The sequence below is a fragment of the Triplophysa dalaica genome, chromosome 24, assembly GCF_015846415.1.
Source record: "Triplophysa dalaica isolate WHDGS20190420 chromosome 24, ASM1584641v1, whole genome shotgun sequence".
Lineage (NCBI taxonomy): Eukaryota > Metazoa > Chordata > Actinopteri > Cypriniformes > Nemacheilidae > Triplophysa > Triplophysa dalaica.
In genome coordinates this window covers 13731155-13745644 of record NC_079565.1, presented here as the reverse complement: position 1 = coordinate 13745644, position 14490 = coordinate 13731155, and the positions used below count along the sequence as shown (strand labels likewise).

General features: G+C 42.2%; 1 protein-coding gene across 5 annotated transcripts in view; it reads right to left on the bottom strand.

Moving 5' to 3' along the window:
• spire2 (spire-type actin nucleation factor 2) overlaps positions 1 to 14490 on the bottom strand; it is a 43181-nt gene extending 28691 nt beyond the window's left edge. For all 5 annotated transcript variants that reach the window (XR_008905623.1, XR_008905625.1, XR_008905624.1 and 2 more), the window contains exons 1-3: positions 13963 to 14490; positions 12170 to 12204; positions 11707 to 12084 (exon numbers count right to left, since the gene is read on the bottom strand). Coding sequence is in view for 2 of the 5 variants with exons in the window: in XM_056740521.1 (XP_056596499.1) it covers positions 11707 to 12084; positions 12170 to 12204; positions 13963 to 14236 (687 nt within the window). In the remaining 3 variants the exon portion in view is untranslated. The remainder of the gene's footprint in view (positions 1 to 11706; positions 12085 to 12169; positions 12205 to 13962) is intronic.

Here is a 14490-nt window from a genome sequence, read left to right as displayed (position 1 = left end):
CAATACTGTTACAGTTTTAATTTGTTTTATTCTGTTTTGTTCAGTTTTTTTGTTTGTTTTGTTATTTGTTTTCTGTCCGTAATTAATTCTGTTCTTCCCCGTTCTCTGCCAGTTTGTATCCTTGGTTACCAATTGACTTTGTATTCAGTTCAGGGGTGTATTCCAGAAAGCAGGGTTAATTTAACGTCAGCTAAACACTGAACTCTGGGTTGATTTACCCAAACCTTGCTTACTCCCAGTATGCCGGTTCCAAAACACCTGAGAAGAGTTAGTTTAATCAAAGATACCCAGAGTTTACGCACGCTCACAGAAAACAACATGAAGACACAGTCAATGGATCACAGATTTCACAGGTCACTATGGAAACGGCCGGGAAGTTTTTGACTGTAAAACAACGATATAAATCAGAGGCTTTTCTCACAGAAGACTTAAATCTGCATCAGTGTATAAAGTGCAGGATAAAAATCATAAAATTAAATTATTTAGGTTAATTCAACTACAAACACTATAACTATAAACCTTTTACTTCCTTCTCTGTATGTTCCTTAAGAAATCTACCTATATTTGGTTTTCTAAATACAAACTTTGCATTGTATCAGCTATATTTGCAACAATTCCTGATGCAGTCATATTAATGGAAACTACTACATTGGTCATAATTTTGGAAAAATATTGTGTAATGCTTTTCAGTACACTACACTATTTATGATTATCAATTTGCAGCAGGCCCTGCGATGGGTTGGCACTCCATCCAGGGTGTATCCTGCCTTGATGCCCGATGACTCCTGAGATAGGCGCAGGCTCCCCGTGACCAGAGGTAGTTCCGATAAGCGGTAGAAAATGGAATGGAATAGAATTTGCAGCAGAGGATGAAGGTCTGCTGTGATAGAGGTAGAGGTTTAAAATGTTAGGCACAGTCATATATACATAATAATCATGTAGCCTTAAATAATCTCTTTCAAATACACATACATTTTGTTTTTTGTTTGTTTCTTTTGACTTTGGTTGCTTAAAGGCCATGGCTTTCCAAATGTTAAAGGTCCGGTCAACCACATCTCTCACAACAAATATTGCTCCTGTATGACATATCGCTTATTGCACCTTAAACTCTTTGTAAGTCACTTTGGATAAAAGCATCTGCTAAATGACTAAATGTAAAAGAGGTGTAAACGGCCTAACCTGAAAGGCTAGTTGTAATTGGGAGAAAGGCCTTTCAATACTAAACTGTAGGAGGAAGTTGAGGATCAGAAAGACATTGTCATGATTCTCAATGTGAGACATGGCGTGAGAACCCAATTGCAGGCAGACACGGACGGTAGATGTGACAGGGATGTTTATTAACAAATAAACACAACAAAACAAGACAGGCAAAACAAAAACCCACGATGGGGGAAAACAATACAGGAATATATATACTTTAACAACAAACAAGGACACTGACTTACTAAACTAAAACTAAGAAAACAAACACTTGGAACAAACACTAAACTGACACTTACTATACAGGGAACAGGAGCAAGGTAACAACAGGTACAAGGACATGGACATGTACGGCATACAGCAAACAGTGCACGAGCACAGGACAATGAAACATGAGGACTCTTTATAGGAGACAAACACAGGATCATAACGAGCAACAGGTGCTGGGGATTAGCACTAAGGAGAGGCTGACGAGGAACGAGATGTAGGGAACAATGACAAGACACGAGAAAGAACTAGGTCTTTCCCACATAAAACCATCAGGCAATGCCATGGCTCCACTTGAGACAGGAATAAAACATGACATGGTAGTGGAACCATGACATAAGCCCCCCCTTAAATGAACGCCTCCAGGCGTTCACCAAGGGGTAACTAACAGGACAAGACCGACTGGGAAACAGACAAAAACCAGACAGACAAGGAGAACATGACAAGGGGCATACAAGATATAATAACAAATGGGTTGGGGTGAGACAACAAAAACAACAAACAAGGGAGGGGGGGCGGGGGCAAACGAGGAAACATGGGAAGTCCAGAAGGGGCAGGGCTGGGTGGGGAAGTTCCAGCCCTTGGGGACGCGCCAGAGCGCGGAGCCCCAGGGGACTTGACATGGGAAGTCCTGGGGGGAACTGCTCTTGTCCCCTGCAGGACTGCTGGGCTGGACCATGGCTGGGCAGCCGGACTTGACGGCGGCTGGGCAACCGGACTTGACGGCGGCTGGGCAGCCGGACTTGACGGCGGCCTCTGCTGGACCGGACTTGACGGCGGCCTCTGCTGGACCGGGCTTGGTGCCGGCGGCTGGGCCGGGCTTGGTGCCGGCGGCTGGGCCGGGCTTGGTGCCGGCGGCTGGGCCGGGCTTGGTGCCGGCGGCTGGGCCGGGCTTGGTGCCGGCGGCTGGGCCGGGCTTGGTGCCGGCGGCTGGGCCGGGCTTGGTGCCGGCGGCTGGGCCGGGCTTGGTGCCGGCGGCTGGGCAGCGACCTCTGGCGGCTGGGCAGCGACCTCTGGCGGCTGGGCAGCGACCTCTGGCGGCTGGGCAGCGACCTCTGGCGGCTGGGCAGCGACCTCTGGCGGCTGGGCAGCGACCTCTGGCGGCTGCTGGGCCGGGCTCGGTGCCGGACGGACCGTCACCTTCCCACAGCGCCCCCCCAAAAAATATTTGGGGTTTGACACCACCGGACTCGGGACCACAGGACTCGGGACCACAGGACTCGGGACCACAGGACTCGGGACCACAGGACTCGGGACCACAGGACTCGGGACCACAGGACTCGGGACCACAGGACTCGGGACCACAGGACTCGGGACCACAGGACTCGGGACCACAGGACTCGGGACCACAGGACTCGGGAAGGAGGTTTCCCGCGACGTCGCCCCCGAGTCTCTAGCCACCCACCCAACTCGGACTCCACCAGAAGAACCGGCGGCCATGGGGCTCGAGCCAGAGGGTACTGAGTCCCCCAGGGGAGCGGCGGCCAGGACGAGACCCTCCGCAGCGCTCGACCGTGGGGTGAAAGTCCCATGTGGAACCTCACCCCCGGGATCACTCCGGTTGGTCACGTACCTGACCATGTCCGGAAACCCTAAGGGAGCCAGCAGCCTCTTCTCCGACGATGTGAGGCGCCGGGTGAGGCAGCAGTTGAAGATCGTCTTCAATTCCGCCTCACCAAACTCGGTCACCTCTGCCACCGCCGAGAATGCCCTGGCGAACTCCCGGTCACCATAACTCCCCTGGCGGAATCCAAGCAGCAAGTGGGCTTGGCGAGACCGCAAGGACGACGTCGTACCGTCCATGCTGCCTACTGGGTTCGATTTTGGCTCGTGCATTCTGTCATGATTCTCAATGTGAGACATGGCGTGAGAACCCAATTGCAGGCAGACACGGACGGTAGATGTGACAGGGATGTTTATTAACAAATAAACACAACAAAACAAGACAGGCAAAACAAAAACCCACGATGGGGGAAAACAATACAGGAATATATATACTTTAACAACAAACAAGGACACTGACTTACTAAACTAAAACTAAGAAAACAAACACTTGGAACAAACACTAAACTGACACTTACTATACAGGGAACAGGAGCAAGGTAACAACAGGTACAAGGACATGGACATGTACGGCATACAGCAAACAGTGCACGAGCACAGGACAATGAAACATGAGGACTCTTTATAGGAGACAAACACAGGATCATAACGAGCAACAGGTGCTGGGGATTAGCACTAAGGAGAGGCTGACGAGGAACGAGATGTAGGGAACAATGACAAGACACGAGAAAGAACTAGGTCTTTCCCACATAAAACCATCAGGCAATGCCATGGCTCCACTTGAGACAGGAATAAAACATGACATGGTAGTGGAACCATGACAGACATTTTTAAGGAATACAGTCAGTATGAAAAATCACACGTCAAAGTTTTTTTGTATTTTTTTATGTAAACGGTTTCAAAATTATAATAAGAATTTAAATATTCAAACAATATGCCATGTTGATCCCATTGGGGTCACCTAATAAAGCTTGCCAGCCTGGTAATTGAACTTGCAACCTTTGAGTTTAAATCTGGCTCTTTTACCATTAGGCCACAACTATCTTTGGCCCAATGCATCAAATATTGCTTAATAAGTAGACAGTAAGTAACCTCCGGAGCAGGTTATCTTCAGAGAGTTAGTTGCTATGGTGACTTACATACCCTGAAAGTTATCAGCTAACTAACCATTAAATTTACATCGGTATGTCACATATCCATCTTTCTGGAATACCCCCCCCCCCCCCCCGGTGTGTCCTGTTTAGGTAGTCATTATTTAAAGTCTCATGAGACCCCCCCTGCTTCAGCAGCATTTTTTCATACCTCCAATTTAAAAGGGGCATGCTCTTCTGTGATAAGGTGGGAGGATAGTGTGTGGAAAGAGTGAAGGGCTTGCATAACAAGGGTATTGCCATCAAGCTAATTAAGAAAAAGAATTGTCACAACGGCAAAGCAAACATGCACACAAACACACACAGATGAGATGGATAGTGGTACTGTGCAGCAGCTACACTGGATCAGTATACTTTCAGTATACTCTTTAGACAATAGTAATGTTTATAAACAAATTGTCTGCAACACACTGTACATACCTACTGAACTGAACTCTCAACTGTTCAATGTTACAAAGCAGCCACATAATACATTCAATGTATAAATTAGAAAAGGTATCAAGAGCAAAGTGAATAGATGCACTATAGACACACAAAATATACAGTGCACACAAACTCACATGATGCAGAAGGACACGCAGACACACTCACAGTCATACAGCGCACATACACGAAAAACAGGCGTGCACAGAAACACAGACACACATGCACAGACACACAACCCATACCGGTCATGGTTCCACTATCATGTCATGTTTTATTCCTGTCTCGAGTGGAGCCATGGCATTGCCTGATGGTTTTATGTGGGAAAGACATGTTTCTTTCTCGTGTCTCGTCTTTGGCCCCGCCCCTCTCACTCCTCGTCAGCTTTCCCTGTGTGCTTTATCCCCAGCACCTGTTTCTTGTTAATTATCCTGTGTTTGTTCCCTAGAAAGAGTCCTCATGTTTCATTGTCCTGTGCTCGTGCATTGTACGTCTTACCTTGCCTGTATCTGTACCTATTCTTGTACTTGTACCTGTATCTGTACACTGTTGTATGAAGTTATGAATATACTTGTTACCTCGTTCCTTGTTCCTGTTTCCCGTAAATAGTAAGTGTCAGTTTAGTGTTTGTCCCAAGTGTTTTTTTTGTAGTTTTAGTCAGTCAGTGTCCTTGTTCAAGTTTATAATTTATCCTGTCTTGTTTTCCCCATTGTGGGTTTTGTTTTGTCCTTTTGCCTTTTGTCCTGTTTTTGTAAATAGACCCCTGTGTTACCCCTACCGTCTGTGTCTGCCTGCCATGCCATGTCTCCCCCTGAGTTCCATGACAATACCCTTGCCTGCACACACCGAACATAACATAGACGTACTGACAAACACACTAACGCACAACAAAACACACATGCATGCACACGGACACACTTCTAGGAAGAAGTTCCACCGTGTCCAGACGACTGACAGATGCCCATCCCCAATTTGAGATTACGCCAGCTACAGCTGCAGACTGACAGACCATCCCAGCTCCATCTAAGGCAATTCCACCACCAGCCAAGAGAAATATGACCATCAGATCATCCCAGCTCTGACCACTACATCCCCAACCAAGAGCAAAGACGGACTATTTGTCTTATTAATGCTGAAGTTACAATATCTGGTATTAAATGCTAAACTTAAATCACATGTCAGCAGTTTGAGTGCAGCTATGACACGTCAGAGGGGATCTGGCCCTCCCGGTTGAGCCTAGTTTCTCCCGAGGTTTTTTTCTCCATTAATCAATCATTGGAGTTTGGGTTCCTCGCCACAGCAGGGCAGTGTTGGCCTGCTCACCGGGAGACTGCATTCATTCATTTATTTATTTATTTAGAAATTAGACATTATTTATTAGAATGATCTTACTCGTTGTATAAACACCATGCACTGTGCTGTGTTAAAACTTATCTGTTTTTCCTGTTTGCCCCCTAATATTAACAAATACAAAATTTTAAAGCTGATGTCAGCAGCTTCCAGCGACCTAAACGTGTGCAAACAGTTGCGAGGTACCCAAAACTCCAAAATCTTGTTTAGCACTTTTATAGTCACACTGTTACTAGTCACTGTTTCATAGAATCACACTTGTCTACATATCAAAGCAATGAGTTTCCCTTGATTACGTTTTCCCTTGTATTTAAGCCCTATGGTTTCCTCAGTTTGTTGTCTGCTATTGTTTATGTCTTACGTGTAGTTATGTTTTGTGCTCCTGTAACTTTATAAAAACTCTGTTATTGGAAATAATTCTCCTTGTCGTGCGCTTCTACACCTGCTACATGTGACATCTGTAATGAATGCGTGTTTTTTTTTATATTTATAACATCATAAATCATTTAAATCCTGCATGTATTGCAATCATATATTGCAGTGTTTGTTGAATTCCAACAAAAGCAAACCTTAAGAGTGACAGTCAGCAATAAAAATAAAAAAATGTGGGTTATTTCATTACAAACATTAGTTTTGTGTTGCTTAAAACAAAATATGAATGTGAATTTTTTGTTTTAAAAACGCAGATAATCTTTTCTGTTGTTTTGGCCCGTTTTTTTCTCCAGTTAATTTTCTGCAAAAAAATACAACATTTTTATATGAGAGAAATTGTCAGAAGTTCACAGAAATAGCCTTATCAAAAATGATGATTTTACCAAAACACATTCTTATCAGAAAAACAACTTTAAAAAATTGTCTCTTAATTTTCTTGCGGCAATATACTGTTTAAATGCCCACCCAGGATATCTGATAGCCCACCCTTTTGCACATGGCAGGAACTGGGCTTGCACAACCAGCTGATGGGTCATTTTTTATGCCCTTCACTCTGATAAGCAGTTTATACCAGTCACTTCTTGCGCAAGACTTTGAGTTAATCTAATGCCACATACAGAACAATATGAAGAGTTTGGTTCTAAGATGAGATCTACACGATTTTCAAAATTCACGTTTTTTTATTGTGCATTCCAATAAATGATGTTTCAATAACCAAGTTCGGGAGAAACCGGAGTTCAATCTCGACTGACTCACTAACAGCAATCACGACATCTATCCTATCAGCTCAAGCGAGCCTTCTCATAAATAAGACCAGAAAGCGCCATCTTATTCAAACGATTGTTGCTCATAGATGCACACGAAAATACAGCAGCTTGTTTGCCTTACACTGTTCTTGGTTTTGATTTTCGATAAACTATTCCTAAATGAAAACCAAACTATAAAAAAATTTTATCAGCACAGGAAGGACGTAAAGGTATTCAAGGGATCCTACGGATTTTTAAAAGCGCTGTGCCAAGCAGCACACCCGATCCGTAAAGCAACATTTCCACAAGACCCACAATACCAGCTGGCCTCCATCCAGAACTTCCAGAACTTTTCCACTCATTCCCTTATTTCTCAGAGGCTCGGAAATGACCATCACATCCAACAAACAATAAAAATTTTCATCAAGCTAAGCAAGACTGACTAGGCCAGGCCATTCCATCTATATCTTCAATCTCAAAACACCAATTCAGCCTTGTCAAACCCTCGTAGCCTACCTCCGCTTCCGACAATCACAAATTAAATCTCCATCCAAACCCCTCTTTGCAGATTACTTAAATCACCCCGCTACACTCTTCTGGTTCCAAAAACCTCTTAAATCTATTTTACTCCATACAGGCATCCCAGCAGATCACTTATCCAGCCATTCTTTCCGCATCGATGCGACAACCACGGATGCCCAAAAGCAACCTTTTGATAACCAGTTCAGTGGTTTAACCACTGAACTGGTTAAACCACTCGACCACCATCTCCATCTCCACGTCATCATCCAGGAAGCCTCAAGTCTCGCAATTTTGGGGGGAGTATGTGCTACCCGGCTTCTGTTCTGCGCTTTTGGGGTGAGCTCTGGGTTCAGGCTGTTTTTGAGCTCGGTAAACTCGCCCCTAACAGGGGAAGTGTGTTCTGGGTTCAGAAAGAACCGGCAAGCTCGGAGCCCACTCCCTGGACTGCACGTCAAATACGCATATCGTTCCTACCCCTACAATCATCATTACCCCTGCTTTCATTATAATATGGATAGGCAAACTTGTAAAATATCAATTAAACTTCATTGGTTTCATTTGATTTAAGCTATATATATTAACTAAAAAAAATACAGCTTACTAACACAATAAAAAAATGATAACATAAAAAAATGATTTTTGAACCATTTTAAAAACGTTATCTCATTCTGGAATCAAACTCTTCATAATGTTTTTAAACATGATTCCTCTGATTTTGTTAAGAATTAAATGAAATATAATGCAAAACACAATGCTTTATTATATAGAGTAAGAAGGTTGTGCAATAGGAAATATAACAAGAAAATAATTAAGTCAAAATGTACAACATTAAATCAAAAATAGAAAGTGAAACTTGACTTTCCCATCAGTTAAAACGATTGCCTCAGAAACAAATAATATATTTATAAGACCAAAGATTACCTGTTAGATATCACACAATTAATGATATCTCATGTTTAACACCAACAAAGACATTAGAACCAGCCATGAGATTAATAAGAACTTGCCGAGGTGAGGCTGCGTTGGGCGGGTATAAGATTCCCCGGTGATTGCCTGGAGCTCACATCTCTGAAAATTTGGCACCTTGCCAAAATCGCATTATTAAATAGTGTTATCCTTCACCTGAGATAACATTTGAAGACATAAATGTAATAGTCGAAAGTTTTATCATTCCGGTTTTGTTATGAACACCATTATAGTTACGACTAATACGGAGGATATATATTTAGAAACGATTGTGTGACAGCTTAAAAGCCCTCTCGTCTGAGATTCAGCCGGCCTTCCCGCCGATGACTCTGCCGGCCCTCTCGTCTGAGATTCAGCGGTATGTTTTGATAGTTCGCCGCGTGTCCTCTTGTTTTTCGTCTAGCTCCACCCCCTTATTTCTCCGTTAGTGTCCCATTAGTGTTTAATCTCCGTCACCTGTTCCATCTTCTTCCCGCCAGTTTTCACATTAGTGTTTAGTCTTGTCACCTGCCCGTCTCCGTCCCTATGCAATCTCCCCTCGTTATCATGTCCCTATTTAGTACCTCTGTTTCCCTCACTCCTCATCGGTTCATTGTATGTTATTTCTTGTCTTGCCCTGAGTTACTCTTCCTGACGGTTTTTGGATTACCCTGAGTGTGTTTCCTCCCCGTGACTTCTGTTTGTGGATTTCGTGTTTTGGACTTATTATTTATTAGCTGTTTTATTTTGTTCCCCTCGTGGAAAGTTTTCTGTTTTGTGAGTACGAGTCTCTGTTTTGCCCCATCGTGGGTTTTGTTTTGGTTTATTTAAATAAAGTCTCCTTGTTACCTTCACCTGTCTGCATTTGGGTTCTGCCTCTCATTCACAGCCATATTTGTGACAGCTATGCCTGTGCTATTGTTTTGAAAATGCAACCTCTTCTTACCTTCAATAGGATCTATTGAAAGAAATGCAATATAATATACATACAGTTGAAAAAAAGTATGTGAACCCTTTGGGCTTACTTGGATTTCTTCATAAATTGAGCAAAGCAGCCCCAAACCATGATGCCCCCTCCACCATATTTCACAGTTGGGATGAGGTTTTGGTGTTGGCGTGCTTTGCCTTTTGTTCTCCACACATAGCGTTGTGTGTTCTTTCCAAACAACTCAATTTTGGTTTCATCTGTCCACCGAATGTTTTGCCAGTAGTGCTGTGGAACATCCAGGTGCTCTTTTGCAAACTTCAAACGTGCTCCAATGTTTTTTTTGGACAGCAGTGGCTTCCTCCGTGGTGTCCTCCCATGAAGTCCATTCTTGTTTAATGTTTTCCTTATTGTAGATTTGTCAACAAAAATGTTAGCATGTGCCATGTGCCAGAGATTTCTGTAAGTGTTTAGCTGACACTCTAGGATTCTTCTTCACCTCATTGAGCATTCTGCGCTGTGCTCTTGCATTCATCTTTACAGGACGACCACGCCTAGGGAGTGTAGCGACAGTGCTGAACTTTCTCCATTTGTAGACAATCTGTCTTACTGTGGACACATGGACATCAAGGCTTTTAGATATACTTTTGTACCCCTTTCCAGCTTTATGTAAGTCAACAATTCTTGATCGTAGGTCTTCTGAGAGCTCTTTTGTGCGAGGCATGGTTCACATCAGACAACGCTTCTTCAGAACAGCAAACTGAAAACTGGTGTGTGTTTTTTATTGGACAGGCCAGCTTTAATCAACACATCCAATCTCATCACATTGATTGGACCCCAGGTTGGCTGACTCCTGGCTCCAATTAGCTCTTGGAGAAGTCATTAGCCTAGGGTTTCACATACTTTTTCCACCCTGCACTATGAATGTTTACATGTTGTGTTAAATAAAAACATGAAAACGTATAATGTTTGTGCGGTATTAGTTTAAGCAGACTGTGTTTCTCTATTGTTGTGACTTAGATGAAGATCAGAACACATTTTATTACCAATTTATGAAGAAATCCAAGTAAGCCCAAAGGGTTCACATACTTTTTCTTTCAACTGTAACTGTGACTTCGGAGTTCTATAAAGACCTTAAATTTCTATCTGGTTCAAATTGAACAATGTCTCCTGATATTTTTTTTGTAATTCTCAGATCAGTGGAAATGCAGGCAAGTTTTGAGCACTACAGTAGCTGTGCGCGCACAGTCACTTTCAGATGTGGCTAACAAACAGTTTAGCGTGCTGATTAGTTTGTTTTCATTGACCAATCAAAAAGTGCTGTGGAACATCAAAACTATCTTGTTACAGAAGCAAACTCTTTTTATGGGGTATAAAACTAACCACGAATGCACGTCTGTCTCCAACAGTCTCCCATGAAACAGCACATCTCAGTTAAATAACCCTCGGAATAAGATCACTTTCTCGCTGCTGCTGCAAGGTAATCCATATCTACAGAAATCGAAGCAGGATGAGACAAGTGATGCTTAAAAGGCACAGATGACGTGGTGTCATTGTAAGCAGTGATAAGTGTCTTGATCCACTGAACCTGCATGATTCTACATGGGTTTTAGGCAATCATCATTCATCACACCTTGGATGTTCTCATTGCATCAGATAATAACACAGCATCTCATTCCCCTTTTTCCCAGTTCCACCCATTCAGCCTCTTTTCCGCTTAAAGGGATAGTTCATCCATGAGTATAAATTATTTCATCACTTACCCATTTTGTTAAAATGTGTTTGACACAAAAAAAAGATATTTTGGAAAACAAATGTTGGTAACCAAACAACATAGACTTCTATTGTATGAACACAAATCCAACGTTTCTCAAAATAAAGGTGGATTATTTTGGGGTGAACTATCCCTTTAATATCTATTGTAAATATATCTTTAATATTGTAATGTACCTTGTTCCTGATTTGCCAACTATGAATAACCTATGAATATGAATAAGAACTATGAATATATAGCACCAGTGCTGAGCACGGAAAAAAACTGTCAACTGATGGCTTTTTTTAAAAAGTGCGGCATTTCCATTGAAAACAATTGAAAAAACACCTCTGTGAACATAGCCCCTAATAGTCAATAAAGACACAGATTTGATGAAAATGGGCCTGACTGGTATTTAAACTTCCTCACCTCTTTGGCATCTCGTATCTTGCTTAGGAAGGTCTGTAGTTCAAGAGTCTCCAGGAATAGTGCGCGACACACTGCCTGGTAATGCTCTGGTGCTAAGACTGGATTCGCCAGCCTGCTGGCACAAAGCATCATCACCTGATGGAGAGTATGAATGCCATGAACCAGGCCTTCTTCCTCCTCTTCATCCTCCTCCTCATGGCCACTGTAGCCTTCATCTTTAGCAGAATTACTGGCACAATGTTTGGCCTCGCTGCTGTCTTTATTGCCAACCATAAACTCAATCAGATTCTCAAGCTGTGGACTTAATTCCCGCTCTTCACTGTCATCCAGTCCCCAGTCCAGAGCATGATAGATGGCTTCACCGATGGACTGAACCAGCTGTACACATGTATGATAAAAGAATTAGGTGTTGCATAAAGACTGTAGTAATGAAAATAGAAGTCAGTAGTAGTCTCAAGTTTACCTCAGCCACAGACACAGGGTTAGCATCACTGTCATCTAGACAAAGAAGGGCAAGATCATAAGTAAAACAGTGGGAAATGAAACCTTTTTCACACATGAACCATAATAAAGTAATTAGCGGAATTAAAAAAAACTATTGGTTACCAATGAAAAAAAATTGAAAAGTATATTTGGCTTACTGCAGCACCAACAAAATTTTTATGTGATGGAAATGCCAGGGGGACACTTTACTAGGGAGACATATTTTATATCTTAAACCACACACTGTGAAAAACAGGACACAATGTAGCCTACTATATAAATTTGAAGACATTTTCAGCATTGTTTTTAGTTTCACTTCTATTTTGAATTTTGCACTGCATTGCATTCTATTTAACAATTAACGGAAATGTCGATAAAATGAATTGATTATGTCCTGGCAGATAATGTCTTGTTTTTTTTTCAGAAACTTCCACTATATTTTCTAACTTGCATATTGGATGCATGTTGTGTTCACTGCTTAATAATCTTAAAATATTCATGACATTCTCTTGAAAACGTGTTGTTTTGTTTTAGAATATATTTCTTAACTCTGTGGAGTTGTTTCAGTTTTATGTCTTTTCACCATTTTAAGCATTTTATAAGGGTTAGTGAATTATGAGGTGAAATATTTTACATTTTTGCTGAAATATTCCTTTAAGATACAAAGCTGTGTGTGTTTTTGCTCTTGGCAGTGATGCACCCTCATGACCTCAAAACTCTGTGGCACAGAACAGATACACCTTTAATATCATTCCTGGTTAGAATAAACTGAATATCGACCCTGGTCAACTGATATCCTTGAACCAGCAGCCTGTGAGTGGACTGCAGAGCACAGCAGGATTGCTATTTACCCCCTAGAAGAGATCTTGGTGATTCTACTGAACTTCTCTGATAATCAGCTGCTGAAGTCATGTTACCTTATTTATGGTAGGGCTTTTTACAATACAGATTGTTTAAAAACAGCTAAACATTGTTTTGTTATGTAATGTTTGTTAATGATGATAGTGCCTTTTAAAACAAATGGCCCCTAAAAACACAAAGCTAGGAAGAGGCACTATATCCATTTATATAACTCTGTGGTTGGCTCAGGAAAGGAAGTCATATACACCTAGCATGAAGAGGGACTATTACTTTCAGGGAATCACATATATAATATACAGTAGGCCTATAAGTTAAACAGAATTTTTACAATTTTGATTAGCACATTTCAAGTCAAAATTTTGGAATGTCCTTTATTTTGATTAAAAAATGCCAAAAACTGTTCTAAAGCAGGGACCTTTATTTAATACATGAAAATGATCAAATATTCGAATCAGAATTTTCTGTTTTTCTTTTTTTAAAAGTGAATGCCTTATGTTGTGAGTTCAGATAAGGTTAAAAACACTCACATATTAGCATAGACAAATAAATGAACTTATCACAACGCAGTTGAAGCACAAAAACTGCATCAAAGCAACACAAGGCATTCATGAATATTGCAAGCCATAATAGTTTAAATGGGAAGCGAATGGAACTACTTTACAAATCAATACACAAAATAGCATACAATTAGCCTACAAAATATGGAAACGATATAGGTGCACAGAGACGCATAAACGCGTCAGTATTAGATTATTATCACGTTTTATTATTTAGCTGTACACTGAAGCAAGGCTAAATGTTTGTTTACTTACTTAAAAACTAATACACACACAACTTTTCGTCGGTCCAAAAGCAATTACATTTTAAAATAGCAATAATACTTTAAAGTTTTAAGAAATGATTATGGCTCACCCGTGCGCTTTAGATGTGCGGTAACAGTGCCGTCTCGGTGCAGGATTATTGCGGACAGGTCTGGGATCAGGAACTGAACAACAGTGTTCGGGCGCGGCGGCTTCAGCTCCCTGCAGCACTGGTAACACACAGCCCATGCCTGCTCCTCATTTATGGGCTGCTCATAACACTTCACCACCTCCTCCAGAGACAGCTCCCTCATCTCCCCTCTTTCTGAGGGAGCAGGGACCCCAGAGTCTCCGTCCTCACCGTTTCTGTTGGCTGATCTGGCCATGAAGAGGCCTGCCCTGAGACCAGATGATGCTGCTGCTGTTTATACGCTCATTGCGCGAGTGAAGCGTCCGCAGTCAGTGATGGGCAGAGGAGCGGAGGCGGACCGGCTGCTTTGATGACTCCATTGTAGCGCAAGATGGGAAAAAAATACACAAACTTCATAGCAACTGCGTTTGCAAAATGTGTGTTACATCCCCCATGTGTGTGCAGCTGCGGTCAAGTTTCCTGCATCATGTCTGTACACAATTACATCCA